Here is a 14,166-nt window from a genome sequence, read left to right as displayed (position 1 = left end):
AGGTCCACCTCTTCAACTAAGTGTGCAATAATTCAGTTCAGTTCTGACACTATGTGCCTAGAGCCAGCCTCAGATACCAGAAGTTAAAGGCCTCAGTCCCAACAAGATTGTCCCCACTTCAGATGCCAAACGTAAGTTCCAGGCCACCTAAACCTCTGACCTACTCAGAGGTTTCCACATGCCCTCTTCAGGTTTGATAATTTGCTAGAAAGATTCACTTTAATTACTATTACAGTAATATTACTATGTTTTAATTACTATTACCAGTTTACAATAAAAGATACAGCTCAGGGATAGCCACATGTTAAGACGTACATAGAGCAAGGGAAGTGGGAAGGGGAATGTAGCTGGCCTACCCTCTCCATGTGTGCTACCCTTCCAACACCTCAAAACCTTCAACTAGGAAGCTTATAGAACCCTGTCCACTTAGAAGTTTTTATGGAGACTTCACTATGTAAGCACCACTGATTAAATCATTTGCTATTGGAGATTATCTGAATCTCCAGCCCTTCTTCCCTCACTGGAGGCTGGTAGGTAGGACTGAAAGTTTCATTCTTCTTCTTCTTTCTTTTTTTAAAAAGATTTTATTTATTTACTTGAGAGAGAGAGAGAGAGAGAGAAAGAGAGAAAGCATGAGAGGGGAGAGGATAAGAGGGAGAAGCAGACTCCCTGCTGAGCACGGAGCCTGATGCGGGACTTGATCCCAAGACACCTGAGCCAAAGGCAGTCGCGTAAGCAACTGAGCCACCCAGGTGCCCAAGTTTCAAGCATCTAGTGGAGGTTTAATTTTTCCGTGACCAGCCTCCACCCTGAAGCTAACTGGGAGCGCATTACCAAGTCATTTCATTAGCATACCAAAGACACTCATTCTTCAGGAAATTCCAAAAGTATTAGAAGCTAAATGAGCGACCAGGACAAAGACCAAATATTCTTCCTATTATAGGAAGAATTTCCCCTAATTTCAGAATATCCCCAGAAAGTTGTGATTATAGCTGTAACTCTGTGCTACAGCACCTATCATTTAGAGCATGCACTTTGAGGAATGTTACTTCTTTAGGCATGCTGGGTTAGAAATTCTTGCTTGTAAAAACCAGGAAGGGCTAGCTAAAAAACAAAACAAAACTTATTCATCAAGAATCCTGCAATAATTATGCCAACTGGATTTCTTCTGTAATGTGTATTCCACCTGGCCTCATACTGACATACACGAAAATGATCAGTTGACACAAGAAAACGGAGAGGTTACCGATTTTAAGAAAAAAAAAATCTGTGAGAAGATTCCATGTGTATAGAACTTGAGATTTAATCTTTCATAAAGTACCTAAGTTTTTTTTTTTTTTTAAGATTTATTTATTTGACAGAGAGAGATCACAAGTAGGCAGAAAGCAGGCAAAGAGAGAGGAGGAAGCAGACTCCCTGCGGAGCAGAGAGCCCGATGCGGGGCTTGATCCCAGGACCCTGGGATCATGACCTGAGCCAAAGGCAGAGGCTTTAACCCACTGAGCCACCCATGCGCCCCTAAAGTACCTAAGTTTTGTTTTACCTAATATTTTCTATTTTTAGGTATCTGTTATTTATTATAAAAGTTATATAGGTATTTTAGAGATATTTTTATGCTCACTATATTAAGCAGCACCATCAATAACTTTCTACATTGATAGAAATGGTCCGTACCTGGGCTGTTCAATTTCATAGCCCTGCTAGCCACATGTGGCTATTGAGAACTTTAAATGTGGATAAAGTAACCAGCAAACTGGTTTTTTTTTTTTTAAAAGATTTTTTATTTATTTGTCAGAGAGAGAGAGGGAGAGAGAGCGAGCACAGGCAGACAGAGTGGCAGGCAGAGACAGAGGGAGAGAAGCAGGCTCCCCGCTGAGGAAGGAGCCCGATGCGGGACTCGATCCCAGAACGCTGGGATCATGACCTGAGCCGAAGGCAGCTGCTTAACCAACTGAGCCACCCAGGTGTCCCCAGAAAACTGGTTCTTTTTTAATTTTGATCAATTCAAATTTAATTTTATTCAAATAATTCAAATTTAAATAGTCACATGTAGCTAGTGGCTACTATACTGAATGCACCGATATGAGGTTCTCCATCCCTTTTCCAGCTATATAGCACTCCTCTGCATAAATTCCACAATTTATTTAACTAGTCTTCTATTGTTTCCAATCGTTTGCTATCACAAATCATGAAGTAATGAATAACCTTGTACATAACAATTTCAAACATGTAAAGATAACACTTCAGAATATGTTTCCAGAAGTGGGAGTACTAGGTCAAGGGTAAATAAATTAGTAATTTTGTTAAGATTGCCAAACTGGGAGTGCCTGGGTGGTTCAGCCAGTTAGGCCTCTGCCTTTCAGCTCAGGTCATGGTCTCGGGGTCCTGGGATCAAGCCCCATGTCAGACTCTCTGCTCGGCGGGGAGCCTGCTTCTCCCTCTCTCCCTGCCTACTTGTGATCTTTCTCTCTGTCAAATAAATAAATAAAATCTGTTAAAAAAAAAAAAAAGATTGCCAAACTGTTCCCCATGGGGTCAGTCCTTATAGCGATTTATGAGTGCTTGCTTTTGTAGAGCCTCATCAATCAATGGCTCCTGATGCTCTGGAATGTCCTACAATGTAATACATGAAAGTATGTACTATATTTATAAATCTTTTAATGATAAAAATATTTGTTTCCAATTTTCCTATAGGTCACTACTTTGATGAACATCCTCATACATATCCTTGACCAAATTCCTGATTATTACTGTACGATACATTCTTTAAGATGAATTACTGGGTAACAAGAATACATATTTTAAAATAACCTCTTATTGGGGCACCTGGGTGGGTGGGTTAAAGCCTCTGCCTTTGGCTCAGGTCATGATCCCAGGGTCCCAGGCTTGAGTCCGCATCAGGCTCCCTGCTCAGCAGGGAGCCTGCTTCCTCCTCTCTCTGCCTGCCTCTCTGCCTACTTGTGATCTCTGTCTGTCAAATAAATAAAATCTTTAAGAAATAAATAAGTACATAAATAAAATAACCTCTTATTAATAAAACATGCAAACATTTTATAGCTGTGTATTTTTCTCATTTAAAAAAAAAACCCTGCTATATTGGACCCCCACGTACTTGTAAGCACTGTAGAACTCTCAGCACACAATATCTCTATCCAAACCGGTGCGCTAAGTCAACCAAACTCTAGCAAGGCTTCTAGCAGCATAAGGCCATGTCTCTAGGAGGACCCAAGTCTCCGAAGGGAAGTGCTGCCTAAGAAAGCTCAACGCTGTCAGGAGAGTTTAAGGTTTCTTCTAGCCAACACCTGAAGATAAGCCCCTCCACCTTTCTTAGAGCATTTACTAAAAAGGGCTTACAATTGTGAATCTTTCCTCCATTCCTCAAAGATGTGCATTTAATTTCTACAACTCAGGAGTACGTTTCTCCAGGTCCTGAAGGCCCTTCCCTTGAAAGTTAATCGTCCGGAAGCATAGGGCCTCTGTCTGCCAGTCTCTCTGGGAGGATAAATATTAACTTTGATGGTTTTCAGCTAGCACATACAGCTGGCCTCAGAGGCATTCACACTGACTCTTTGTAATTTTTCACTTGAGCTCCCCTCTTCCTCTATCTCTACTTCCTCATTCACCTTTAAAACTCCAGTCACCCCAGCACAAATCTGAATGAAGCTCAGCTTTTCCCCTACTGTCAGCAGTGACTGAATGAAACCAGTTCATCACTTTAATGTCTGGTTTTGTTTATCTTTGACATTTGTTACCAAACTTCAACTATCAACATGTTGCCTGTTTTACTTCTATTCTTCCTCCTCTTGCCCCACACTAGAGTATGCTGAATGAAGTATTTTAAAGCAAATCCTAAACATTACCTGAAATAATTTAGTATGTGTAACTAACAAGGCTTTTAAAAAACATAGAATCTCAATGACTCATCTTTACATTTTGGTTTTGGTTGTTTGAAATAGAATTCAAAAAGTCCCACACACTTTGATTCAGATGTCTTTTTGCCTCTAATCTTATGGCAATATCCCCTCCCTCTTCATTTTATGACATTTATTTGTTTAAGTTTAATAAATTGTGTTACTTGTCCTATAGCATTTCCCCCATTCCAGAATTTGGTTGATGCTTTCCTTGTGGTGGTGTCATTTAACTCATTCCTCTGTTCCTCTATTTGGTAAATCAGTAGTCAGTTCTAGAAGCTTGATTAGATTTAAGTTCTTAGGCTTGGAGGGGTTGTTCTAGATTTTTCTTTCACTTAATAGTTTTGTTATTCACTCATGATCATTGTCTAGGCCAATGCTACTCAAGGTGTGGTGGTGTCAGTCCCCAGTGGTTTGCTACCAATTCACAAATACAAAAATATAAAGATGCAAAAGTTTAGAAACTTTTACAGCAATTTAACATTGCTGGAACATCTCATTGCATGTATTTCTCAAAAAATTTGAAGTTTCAAACAAAACAAAAAACCTGTGCTTATCACCATTAATTTGACAGCACTGGCCTAATTTCTTTGGGGATGGGGGACGTTGTAAAAAATAACAATTTTCTAATTCTACCATTTCTACTGCATTTTCTGGCTGGAATTCTTTGATAAAGAAGAGATTTTCCTCATCAACTCTTGGGTTATCTGAAATACAGTGAACACAGGAGAAGCAGGATAAATGCTTGATTCTTTATCTTTATTTACTAGAATTCAGAAATGGTGAGTTGTATCCTAGCAACTACTAAAGTGACTGATTTTTAAAATGTCATCAGGAACCAATGGATTTTTAATCCATGTTTTAATGTGTTTAAATCAATCACAGTGATTATTCCTTTAGACGTTCAAATTGTGTGATTTTTGGCCAGTGGGAGCTCCTCCAAGTTTGCTCCTACATCTTTCTAACACACTTGGTAGTCTTTGATAGCTTTCTTTGCTTTCTGTCCTAAGAAGTCTCAGGTCTAGAATCAGCCATTCCTCCAAAGCCATTCCTGCTTAATGAGAAATAACATTTAGAGATCACAATCATGGTGCCAGGAGGTACACACATTTTAACCCATACAGACTACCAAACTGCTTTTCAAAAAGGCTGGACCAATTAATACCATATGAATGTTGATATAATTATTTTAAAATTTTTAACCAATTTGATTAATGAAAAACAGTACTTTATTACCTCTTCAATGTTTTTCTCTAAGTAACAGAGAATTTGACCATAATTTTATGTTTACGGGTCTCTTTTTTCCCCCCTTTGGTTAACTATTCATATGCTTTGTCCAATTTCCTATTAGGGGTTTATTTGTTCACTCACTCATTCATTCTTCCACCAGATTTCTTGAGTGCCTGCTATACACTGGGTGCTATGGAAACAATGATGAGAGCTCTATGATCTCAAGGAGCTTACATTTTAGGCAAACAACTAAGTATCTATAATAAAGTGTAAATAATGTTATGAATAAAGTCATGATAACAATGTCATGAGAAGACATTCTGATTCATCTTTTGGTCAGCAAGAGGATGTATGAGAGTGTTTTCCAGAAGGGATGTGGATGGTATGCTTTCTGATCATCTGCAGGGGTTAAGTCTGGTGCTGATCTATTTTTTTTTTTTTTTTTTTTGCTTTTGTCTCAATATTTCTAACGTACTTATACTTTAATAGATACTAAAACTTTTTTTTTTTTTTTAAAGATTTTATTTATTTATTTGACAGAGATCACAAGCAGGCAGAGAGGCAGACAGAGAGAGAGGAAAGGAAGCAGGCTCTCTGCCCAGCAGAGATGTGGGGCTCCATCCCAGGACCCTGGGATCATGACCCGAGCCGAAGGCAGAGGCTTTAACCCACTGAGCCACCCAGGTGCCCCTAAAACTTCTTTTTTAATGAGTGTTTCTCTAATAGTAATTTTCATTACTATGGTACTTGATGAAGGCTTTTACTTCCACACTCGATATTTTCTCACACTCAGAAGTTATCTTTTTTGTTGTTTCTGTCTCATTTATTCCAGCTTCTAGTGTTTTTGTTTTAGTTCAGAATAAAATATGGCAGTTTTTTCCAAAAGTAATGGTTTTATAATGCAGTTTTACATTATATTTTTAATATATTGAAAGTAGCTACATTTCATATTTTTATAAGTACCAAATTTATAAATGGAAAAGATACGTATTTTTATTTTCAGAGTTGTCAGAGCCAATTTTGAATCCTAGTTTAGATGTTGTGATTTCCTCCACCACGAACAGCAGCATACTGACCCTAATCCTACCACTTTTGCTTGAAATGCTTACATTTTCTAAAGAATACTGTAACATAGGGATGATCCTGAAAGCATTTTTATAGCATTCACTGTAGTTACTGGTTTTCTGATAGTAGCTTCTTTTTTAGGACAGTAATTATTCATCATTCTCTTTTTTTTCTCATCCATTTGTCCTTTTCTTCTACATTTTGGATAATCTTATAGATTCCAGATTACATCTTTAATCTCCTTAATAGGTGACTTTCGCAACAAACACTTTTCTTAAAAGAAAAACCAGGATGGGGCACCTGGGTGGCTCAGTTGGTTAAGCAACTGCCTTTGGCTCATGTCATGATCCTGGAGTCCTGGGATCAAGTCCCACGTCAGGCTCCCGATGCTCTGCAGGGGGCCTCCCTCTCCCTCTGACTGCCACTACCCCCACTTGAGCATTCTCTCTCTCTAATGAGTAAATAAAATATATAAAAAAAAAAAGAGGAAAGACTAGGATAAAACTGATCACTGCACTATTATTTATTAATAGGAAATATTTAAAACCAATCTAATTACCCACCCTTAAAGAAATGGATTAAAAAAATGTAGTATTTCACATTATGAAAAACCACACAAGAGTTACAAAGATCGATACACAGCAATATGACTAGATCTCAAGATAACACTAAGAAAAACAAGATGACACATGTATGAATATTTCCATGACATTTTAAAACTATGATAGTACCATATTGTTTGTGGCTATATAAATATTAATATTTATATATAAATATATATTTATTAATATAAATATTAAAAAATTAACTAGAGAAATAACTGATGATAGTGATGCTCTTAGGAAGGCAGATAGGCGAATGGAACTTGTCATGGCAAGAAGTTAGATATGAATCAAAGAGACAGTCTCTCTCTACATATTTTTAAAGAAACTGGAAACAAGTACAATGAAATGTTAATAGCTGTTAATTCTCGATTGTATTTAGGTTTTGCTGTATTTTTTTTTTGTGCTTCTGATCTTTTAAATTTCTTGAAAAGACAGTTGAAAAAATACTAGATGAGAATGTAGCTAAAAGATTAAGGCAAATCCAATGGCGGGGGAAAAATGACAAAAGGTTTTACTTCCCCTTAAATAATTTTAATCTGTTTTAGTATTTTTGGATAATGTTGGGGGCATATTCCATAGTAAGAAATATATTCTATAATGCACCTTTTGCTTTACTCTTCCATTTAACTTGTATCTACTTTAGCCCAGTCCACATTAGTATTATTTTTATTGTTTATTTTGGTATCCAATATTTCCTTGTTTTTTATAGCATGTCCCTGGAATTGTTTTTCTCTTATTATTAAGAGCTACCTTCTTTCCTACCACTTTTTTTTTTATAAAGCATAGTATACTCCAAATCCTGAGCACTTCTATTTATTTGTCTACTTGAGAAATAACCTCCCTTCAACGTTCACTGTAATAAATTCTTTTAGGCTCTCGCAGCTTTGTTCTTTGTTTTGATATAGGTTACTCACTCTCAAGTGATTTTTACACCTACAGGGTTGTATAACCAGTAAACCAAATGTTTCATTTTCCTTTCTAACTTGCCTTAACCAAATAAGTTATGTTTCAGACAGGCTTTTGTGGCACCCTTTTCTCCAAATCTTTTTATTTGATTTTCCCTATTTCAACTATGCTCTTCTGTTCCCGCTTTGCTTTTTGTGGGAAAGGGAAATATGTAACACTAATTTGCTGACCTAAAAAGTTATTCTCTGAATATGAAAAGATTAACTTAGGGTATATGTGAGGGAGAAAGTATCTGGGTTATCCTTTGTTTATTCATTTGTTCGTTCGCTCTTTTTTTTTTTTTTTAAAGATTTTATTTATTTGACAGAGAGAGAGCACAAGCAGGTGGAGCATTAGGTAGAGGGAGAAGCAGGCTCCCTGCTGAGCAGAGAGCCTGACGTGGGGCTCGATCCCAGGACCTGGGATCATGACCTGAGCCAAAGACAGATGTTTAACCGACTGAGTCACCCAGGCGCCCCGGTTATCCTTAGTTCTTAAAGAATAACTAATGTTTGTAAAGCAGTTTATAGTTTACAATGTATTTTTACATAATCTCCTCATGTGACAATAAGTACAGCTCCAAGTTAGTCATTACTGGAACAATACACAGTTAGACCTACTCAGGACCAAAATTTGTAATAGTAAATATGATGGTAAAACTGGTAATTTGGAATTCAAAAAAGTTAGCTAGGCTGGTTTAAGTGTACTCTTCCAGTGACTGAATTAATTAAAATTAAGAGGTAAAAAGGCTTGACTTATTTGGCAGTTAGCAAAGGGAGAAGTACCTCTTATACTGCAGCAGAGTTAGAAAACAAGAAGTAGAAAAACATGGAAATGAAACACTAATATGCTTAGAAATGATTCTTTTCTTATCTGTGCCTTATTTCATAAAGTCAAAGAAAACCAACTTACTACAAGCTCTATAAGTAAAGTAACCTAGTTTCAATCCCATTTTATGGTAAGAAAGGCTAACTTTCTTATACAGATGAAGATACATTACTAGAAAAAAACAAAAAATTTAAAAAAAAATCCTATGCAGTGCTGTAAACCTAGTTCCTGACCCCCCAAAAATATAAAAATGCTCGAGGTAAACAAAGGATAAGTAGGTAAGTATGGTATTGTCTGCACCTGTTGGCTAGTTTGTGGATAGGGGCTGCTCAGTTTGGATGAGGCCTGAGAACTGTTTGGTTATTAGATACCTTGAACTGCAAGGCTTCAGAGACTTACCAACAAAGGTCCTAGCTTTTGGCAAAGGTCCTAGCTTTTGACTGAGATAAAAAGTCTTTCTATCCTTGATGTCCACTGAAGGGCCAATTTTTTTTTTAAGCCTGTATAAACTATAGTTATCTTAACTGTCGTAGATACATTTGTTTTCTGCTCAATCCTTTCTTTGCTCATCCTCTTCTGAAAGGCAGCCTTTTTAATTTCAGTGTACTCAAACCATGAGGTGACACTAGCACTAGAAGTCACACAGTGCTTAGCTGGGACAGCTATGTTAGACTATGTGGGAAAAGAAGAACCAATAGGTAACAGATGGAGAGAAGCAGAGCTAAAAAATGCTGACCATGATCTCAGGTACTGACTCCCCAGTTCCAATTCTAGTCCCTATATAACCTGTTATATTACATCTTCAGTTCTTACACCTTGCTTTATTTACGTGTGTTTATATTTAGGTTAGGGATGCATGTGTGTGTATGCACCCATTTAAAAAATCTCTTTTGGGTGTTTGTATGCATGTCATGTGAAAAGCAAATGGCTTAAATTCACATCTCTGTCTTTTCACAGTGGGGCAAGCCTATTTCCACCATGTATGTTAACCAAAGCTCCATGTCTGGTATATCTCTAGTAAGTCCCACTACTTAAACTGGCTTAAGTAAGTATGTGTTCCTGACAAAGTACCTAAGAAAGAATTAAGCCAGGTTTCTTTTTTTTTTTTAAGATTTTATTTATTTATTTGACAGAGAGAAATCACAAGTAGACGGAGAGGCAGGCAGAGAGAGAGAGAGGGAAGCAGGCTCCCTGCTGAGCAGAGAGCCCGATGCGGGACTCGATCCCAGGACCCTGAGATCATGACCTGAGCTGAAGGCAGCGGCTTAACCCACTGAGCCACCCAGGCGCCCTTAAGCCAGGTTTCTTAACATCACAAAAGCAGACACCTTTGAATTATTACTGGAATAAAATTTTTGTTTCTACATTTACCTATGTCATAGCTTAATTAAAAGGAGAAGACATTTAAATCAACTATAGAACAAAACACAGAAGGCAAGTTTTTTATCAACCCAAGATTTTCACTCTGGTTTTGTCATTGACAAGTTTTGTATGACCTTGAGCAACTCAGCTGGGATTGAAAACCCTTGGCTTAAACTACTCCCCATTTAGTTTGCTAGTCTGCGTATGTCATTAATGGCTTTCTGGATGTTTAATTACTGAAAGTAGAGTAAGTAATAAGCTCATACTCTACAGAGGAAATAAAAAAGGAATTATTTAGATTTTATTTGACAGAGAGCGAGACAGCAGCAGAGGGAGAGGGAGAAGCAGACTCCCCACTTAGCAGGGAGTCCAAAGTGGGACTTGATGCCAGGACCTACGGATCATGACCTGAGCCAAAGGCAGACAGTTAACGAACTGAGCCACCCAGGTGCTCCTAAAAGGAATTATTTAAATCTAATTTTGATCAAGAATGACACATGGCCTTGGAATTCTTAATGGGAAAGGAAGAAAACACTGAGCCTAAATAGAAATATCCCTTTATTTGAAGAGATCTCAGCAAGTTCAACTCAAAGTTAGGTATGATCTCACAGACAAAACCTCTGAGGGTAATACAAGCACAAGAAGAGCTTCAGGTTCTAAGGAAATCAAGTTCTGATTATGTAGTGACAAATAATCCTAATGAGATGAAAAAGCAGTTAGAGAAACTATTTGGGAAGCTCAGATTTTTTAAACAACATGTACAAAAGAAAAAATGACCACTTAAGAATACTACGTCTTGATGTGAACCTGTAAGAAAAGTCTCAGAAAAGTTCAAGCCTACTAAGAACTGAGGTTCCCCAAAATTCTAATAAGACAGCAATGAAACTCAAGTAGACAATTTGTTAGGGGAAAGAAAGAATAAGACTGATAACAGAAAGAAGAGCTCAAAATCAATTGTGTCTTCATCTTTTCCATCCGTAAGTACTGTCCTCAAGTTGGAAAGACCAAACAAAAATTAAATGAAGAAATTAAAGTGTGATAATTTAAAAGGAGTCCTACACAGCTAATTTAAACATATTTATAAATCTAGGCCCAAGCAAATCATCTCAAGTTCTTGAAAAAACTTCAAATATAAATGAAAAATGAGAAAACGTTGCCTGATTTTTAAAAACAGGTAAAGAGGGAACTTTCCAGAAAGCAAAGAATGACTAGTTTAATATTGATCTCTAAACAATTTCTAGAGGAGAGAATCAAGGATGTGATTTTTTAAGTACTCAGAATTTGAAAAGCCAACATGGACTAGGTAAGAAAAGTACAGATTAAACTCATTTTCCTTTTTTGCAAGGTTTGATAATGTCTGGCATGATATTGAATGCTACTGCAGTAAATCTTGATTTCCTCTAATAGCCTTGCCAGTAAGATAGACAAATGTAGGTGGGAGAGTGGTAGAGGTAAGTAAATACAGAGTTGGTCCAACAGTTCTTTCTAAAGAGTAATGAAAGAGCAGTGAACCAGAAAGGTTTTATCTTTGGTCCTGTACTATCTAATACTGTTTTTAGTGACTATAATAAAGACTAGAAAACTCGTTTAGTATATTTGTAGAAGAAGAAAAGCTAAAAGAGAAAGAAAATATAAAAGGAGATTCAAAATTCAAGAGGATTCTGACAAGCCAGGAAAATGAACTTAAAACCAAGAAGAGACATTTAAGAAAAAAACCAACTCCTGCATTTAAGTTTAAAATAAAAATTTTAGTAAAATAAAATAAATAGAAGAAGGGAGACTGGTGGTAATTTGTATGAAAAAAATCTCATTCTTCAGTGATTTAAAGTGATTGAACTTGTTTTTAAAAGGTAATGAATAAAAAAAAAGTAATGAAACTAAGCTATAAAGATCAGAATTTCTAGGTTTCTCTGAAAGTATTGTAAAATAAGTTTTATGAGTCTTTTAGACTCAAACTATACTGAAATCTCTAATATTTGCAAGTGCAAATCATATGTAAAATAGAGTCAATCTACAATTCTCATAAACCCTAGAGGAATAACAACAAAAAAAGTTCTACATTGACAATATTTTTGTCAATTTAATATGTAGCTGAAAGGATAAACAAAATAAGGCAGTTAACTTAAGAACTTTCTCTATAAAGACACTTTTTGTTTTTTGAAATTCTATTCCTTAGGGCTAGCACAAAACACTTTCAGAAACTTACCTTAAACTAGTTCTTGAAAGTTTTAGTACTGGCATTACATACTAAAAATGAAGACTATTTGAGAGAGTGTCAGGTTTCCTCTTATACAATTTTATGCTAAGGAATCTTTATTGAAATGGTAAAAGGTGAAAGAAAGGGTCAGAAAAATTTAGCCTATTCTCATAAGCTTTCTGATACTAATTTAGAGCTGTTAAAGTATTTGAGAAGCTGAACTGATACTGAAAGAAATACTGTTTACCCTTTTCCAACACTTCTTTAAAAGAAATAATCCAGGGATACCCAGCTGGCTCCGTTGGAAGAACATGCACCTCTTAATCTCAGGGTTGTGAGTTCAAACCCTATATGGGGTGTAGAGATTCCTTAAAAATAAAATGTAAGGGGTGCCTGGGTGGCACAATGGGTTAAGCCTCTGCCTTTGGCTCAGGTCATGATCTCAGGGTCCTAGGATCAAGCCCTGCATCGGCTCTCTGCTCGGCAGGGAGCCTGCTTCCCCCTCTCTCTCTGCCTGCCTCTCTGCCTACTTGTGATCTCTGTCAAATAAATAAATAAATAAAATCTTAAAAAACAATAATAATAAAATAAAATTTAAAAAAATAAAAAATCCAGGAAAAGTAATTTTTTAGTTAAAAAATTGCCAACTTGGTAGATTTCAGTATATTAATAATTTACACAAAGAAATCTTTTTATTTATTTATTGAGAGAGAGAGCATGCAAGTGGAGGGAGGGGCAGAGAGAGAGGAGGGAGAGAATCTCAAGCAGACTCCTTGCTGAGCATGATATCATGATCTGAGGTGAAATCAAGAGTTGGACATTTAACTGACTAAGCCACCCAGGCACCCCCTACACAAAGAAATCTTAAACTAAATTTTACTGTTAAGACTTTATTACCTAGAGATATTAGCAAATAAACAACTTAAGGGACGCATGAGCCTTTATCCTACATAAAATACTAAAATTTACAACTTTTAAAGCTATTGATGGGGCGCCTGGGTGGCTCAGTGGGTTAAGCCGCTGCCTTCAGCTCAGGTCATGATCTCAGGGTCCTGGGATCGAGTCCCACATCGGGCTCTCTGCTCAGCAGGGAGCCTGCTTCCTCCTCTCTCTCTCTGCCTACTGGTGATCTCTCTCTCTGTCGAATAAATAAATAAAATCTTTAAAAAAAAAAAAAAAAAGCTATTGATGGGGAAAAATCTGTTTAATAGATTCTATCTACTCTTACATCAAATAATCAGAAAGAGCAAATCTTCTGGGAGAAGAAGTATTAACAACATAAATAAATTTAACTTGAATACATACAGAAATGTACAGGCTTCTGGAAAGGAGTCTTCATATGATGTAGAGGGCAATGAACCTGATTTGTTTTCCTGTTCATTCTGGGTCACAGATGTATGATCTACATGAAGAAAATAAAAACATGAGTAACAGGTACACCAAGTTAAAAATCACTTACTGTAATATCTAAATAGTATCTTTACTAGAGATATATGGAGCTCTTAAATCTGCAAACACAGGGGCGCCTGGGTGGCTCAGTGGGTTAAGCCGCTGCCTTTGGCTCAGGTCATGATCTCAGAGTCCTGGGATCGAGTCCCGCATCGGGCTCTCTGCTCAGCGGAGAGCCTGCTTCCCTCTCTCTCTTCTCTGCCTGCCTCTCCATCTACTTGTGATTTCTCTCTGTCAAATAAATAAATAAAAATCTTTAAAAAAAAAAAAAAAAAAAAAAAAAATCTGCAAACACAGTAAAATTTCAAAATTAAGCCAAAAATTAAGGTGTCAATATCTTCAAAAACATTAAGAAAGTAAGATAGGATAAAGTAAAGGACCTAGGATAGAAGAGACCTCCTGGAGAAAAATCTAGTTCGGCCTGAACTCTGGGTATCCTTACCTCTGCTTGTATTTTATAGAAAAAAAATCATTACTAAAAGTCACAGAATGGAAAGTTTATGTATCTTTTGCTTTCTCATTGTTCAAATGCTACCTTCATTTTTGGAGGGTGGGGTATTTGGGTACCTCTTTT

General features: G+C 36.8%; 1 protein-coding gene across 8 annotated transcripts in view; it reads right to left on the bottom strand.

The window, feature by feature from the left end:
- Nucleotides 1-14,166, bottom strand: part of LOC116574487 (histone-lysine N-methyltransferase SETDB2-like) — a 91,193-nt gene that overhangs the window by 58,362 nt on the left and 18,665 nt on the right. For all 8 annotated transcript variants that reach the window (XM_032315249.1, XM_032315244.1, XM_032315240.1 and 5 more), the window contains one exon: nucleotides 13,449-13,545. In XM_032315249.1, coding sequence (XP_032171140.1) covers nucleotides 13,449-13,545 — 97 coding nt within the window. The remainder of the gene's footprint in view (nucleotides 1-13,448; nucleotides 13,546-14,166) is intronic.

The sequence above is a fragment of the Mustela erminea genome, chromosome 15, assembly GCF_009829155.1.
Source record: "Mustela erminea isolate mMusErm1 chromosome 15, mMusErm1.Pri, whole genome shotgun sequence".
Lineage (NCBI taxonomy): Eukaryota > Metazoa > Chordata > Mammalia > Carnivora > Mustelidae > Mustela > Mustela erminea.
The sequence above is the reverse complement of the archived record's forward strand: the minus strand, read 5'-3'. Positions and strand labels throughout refer to the sequence as shown.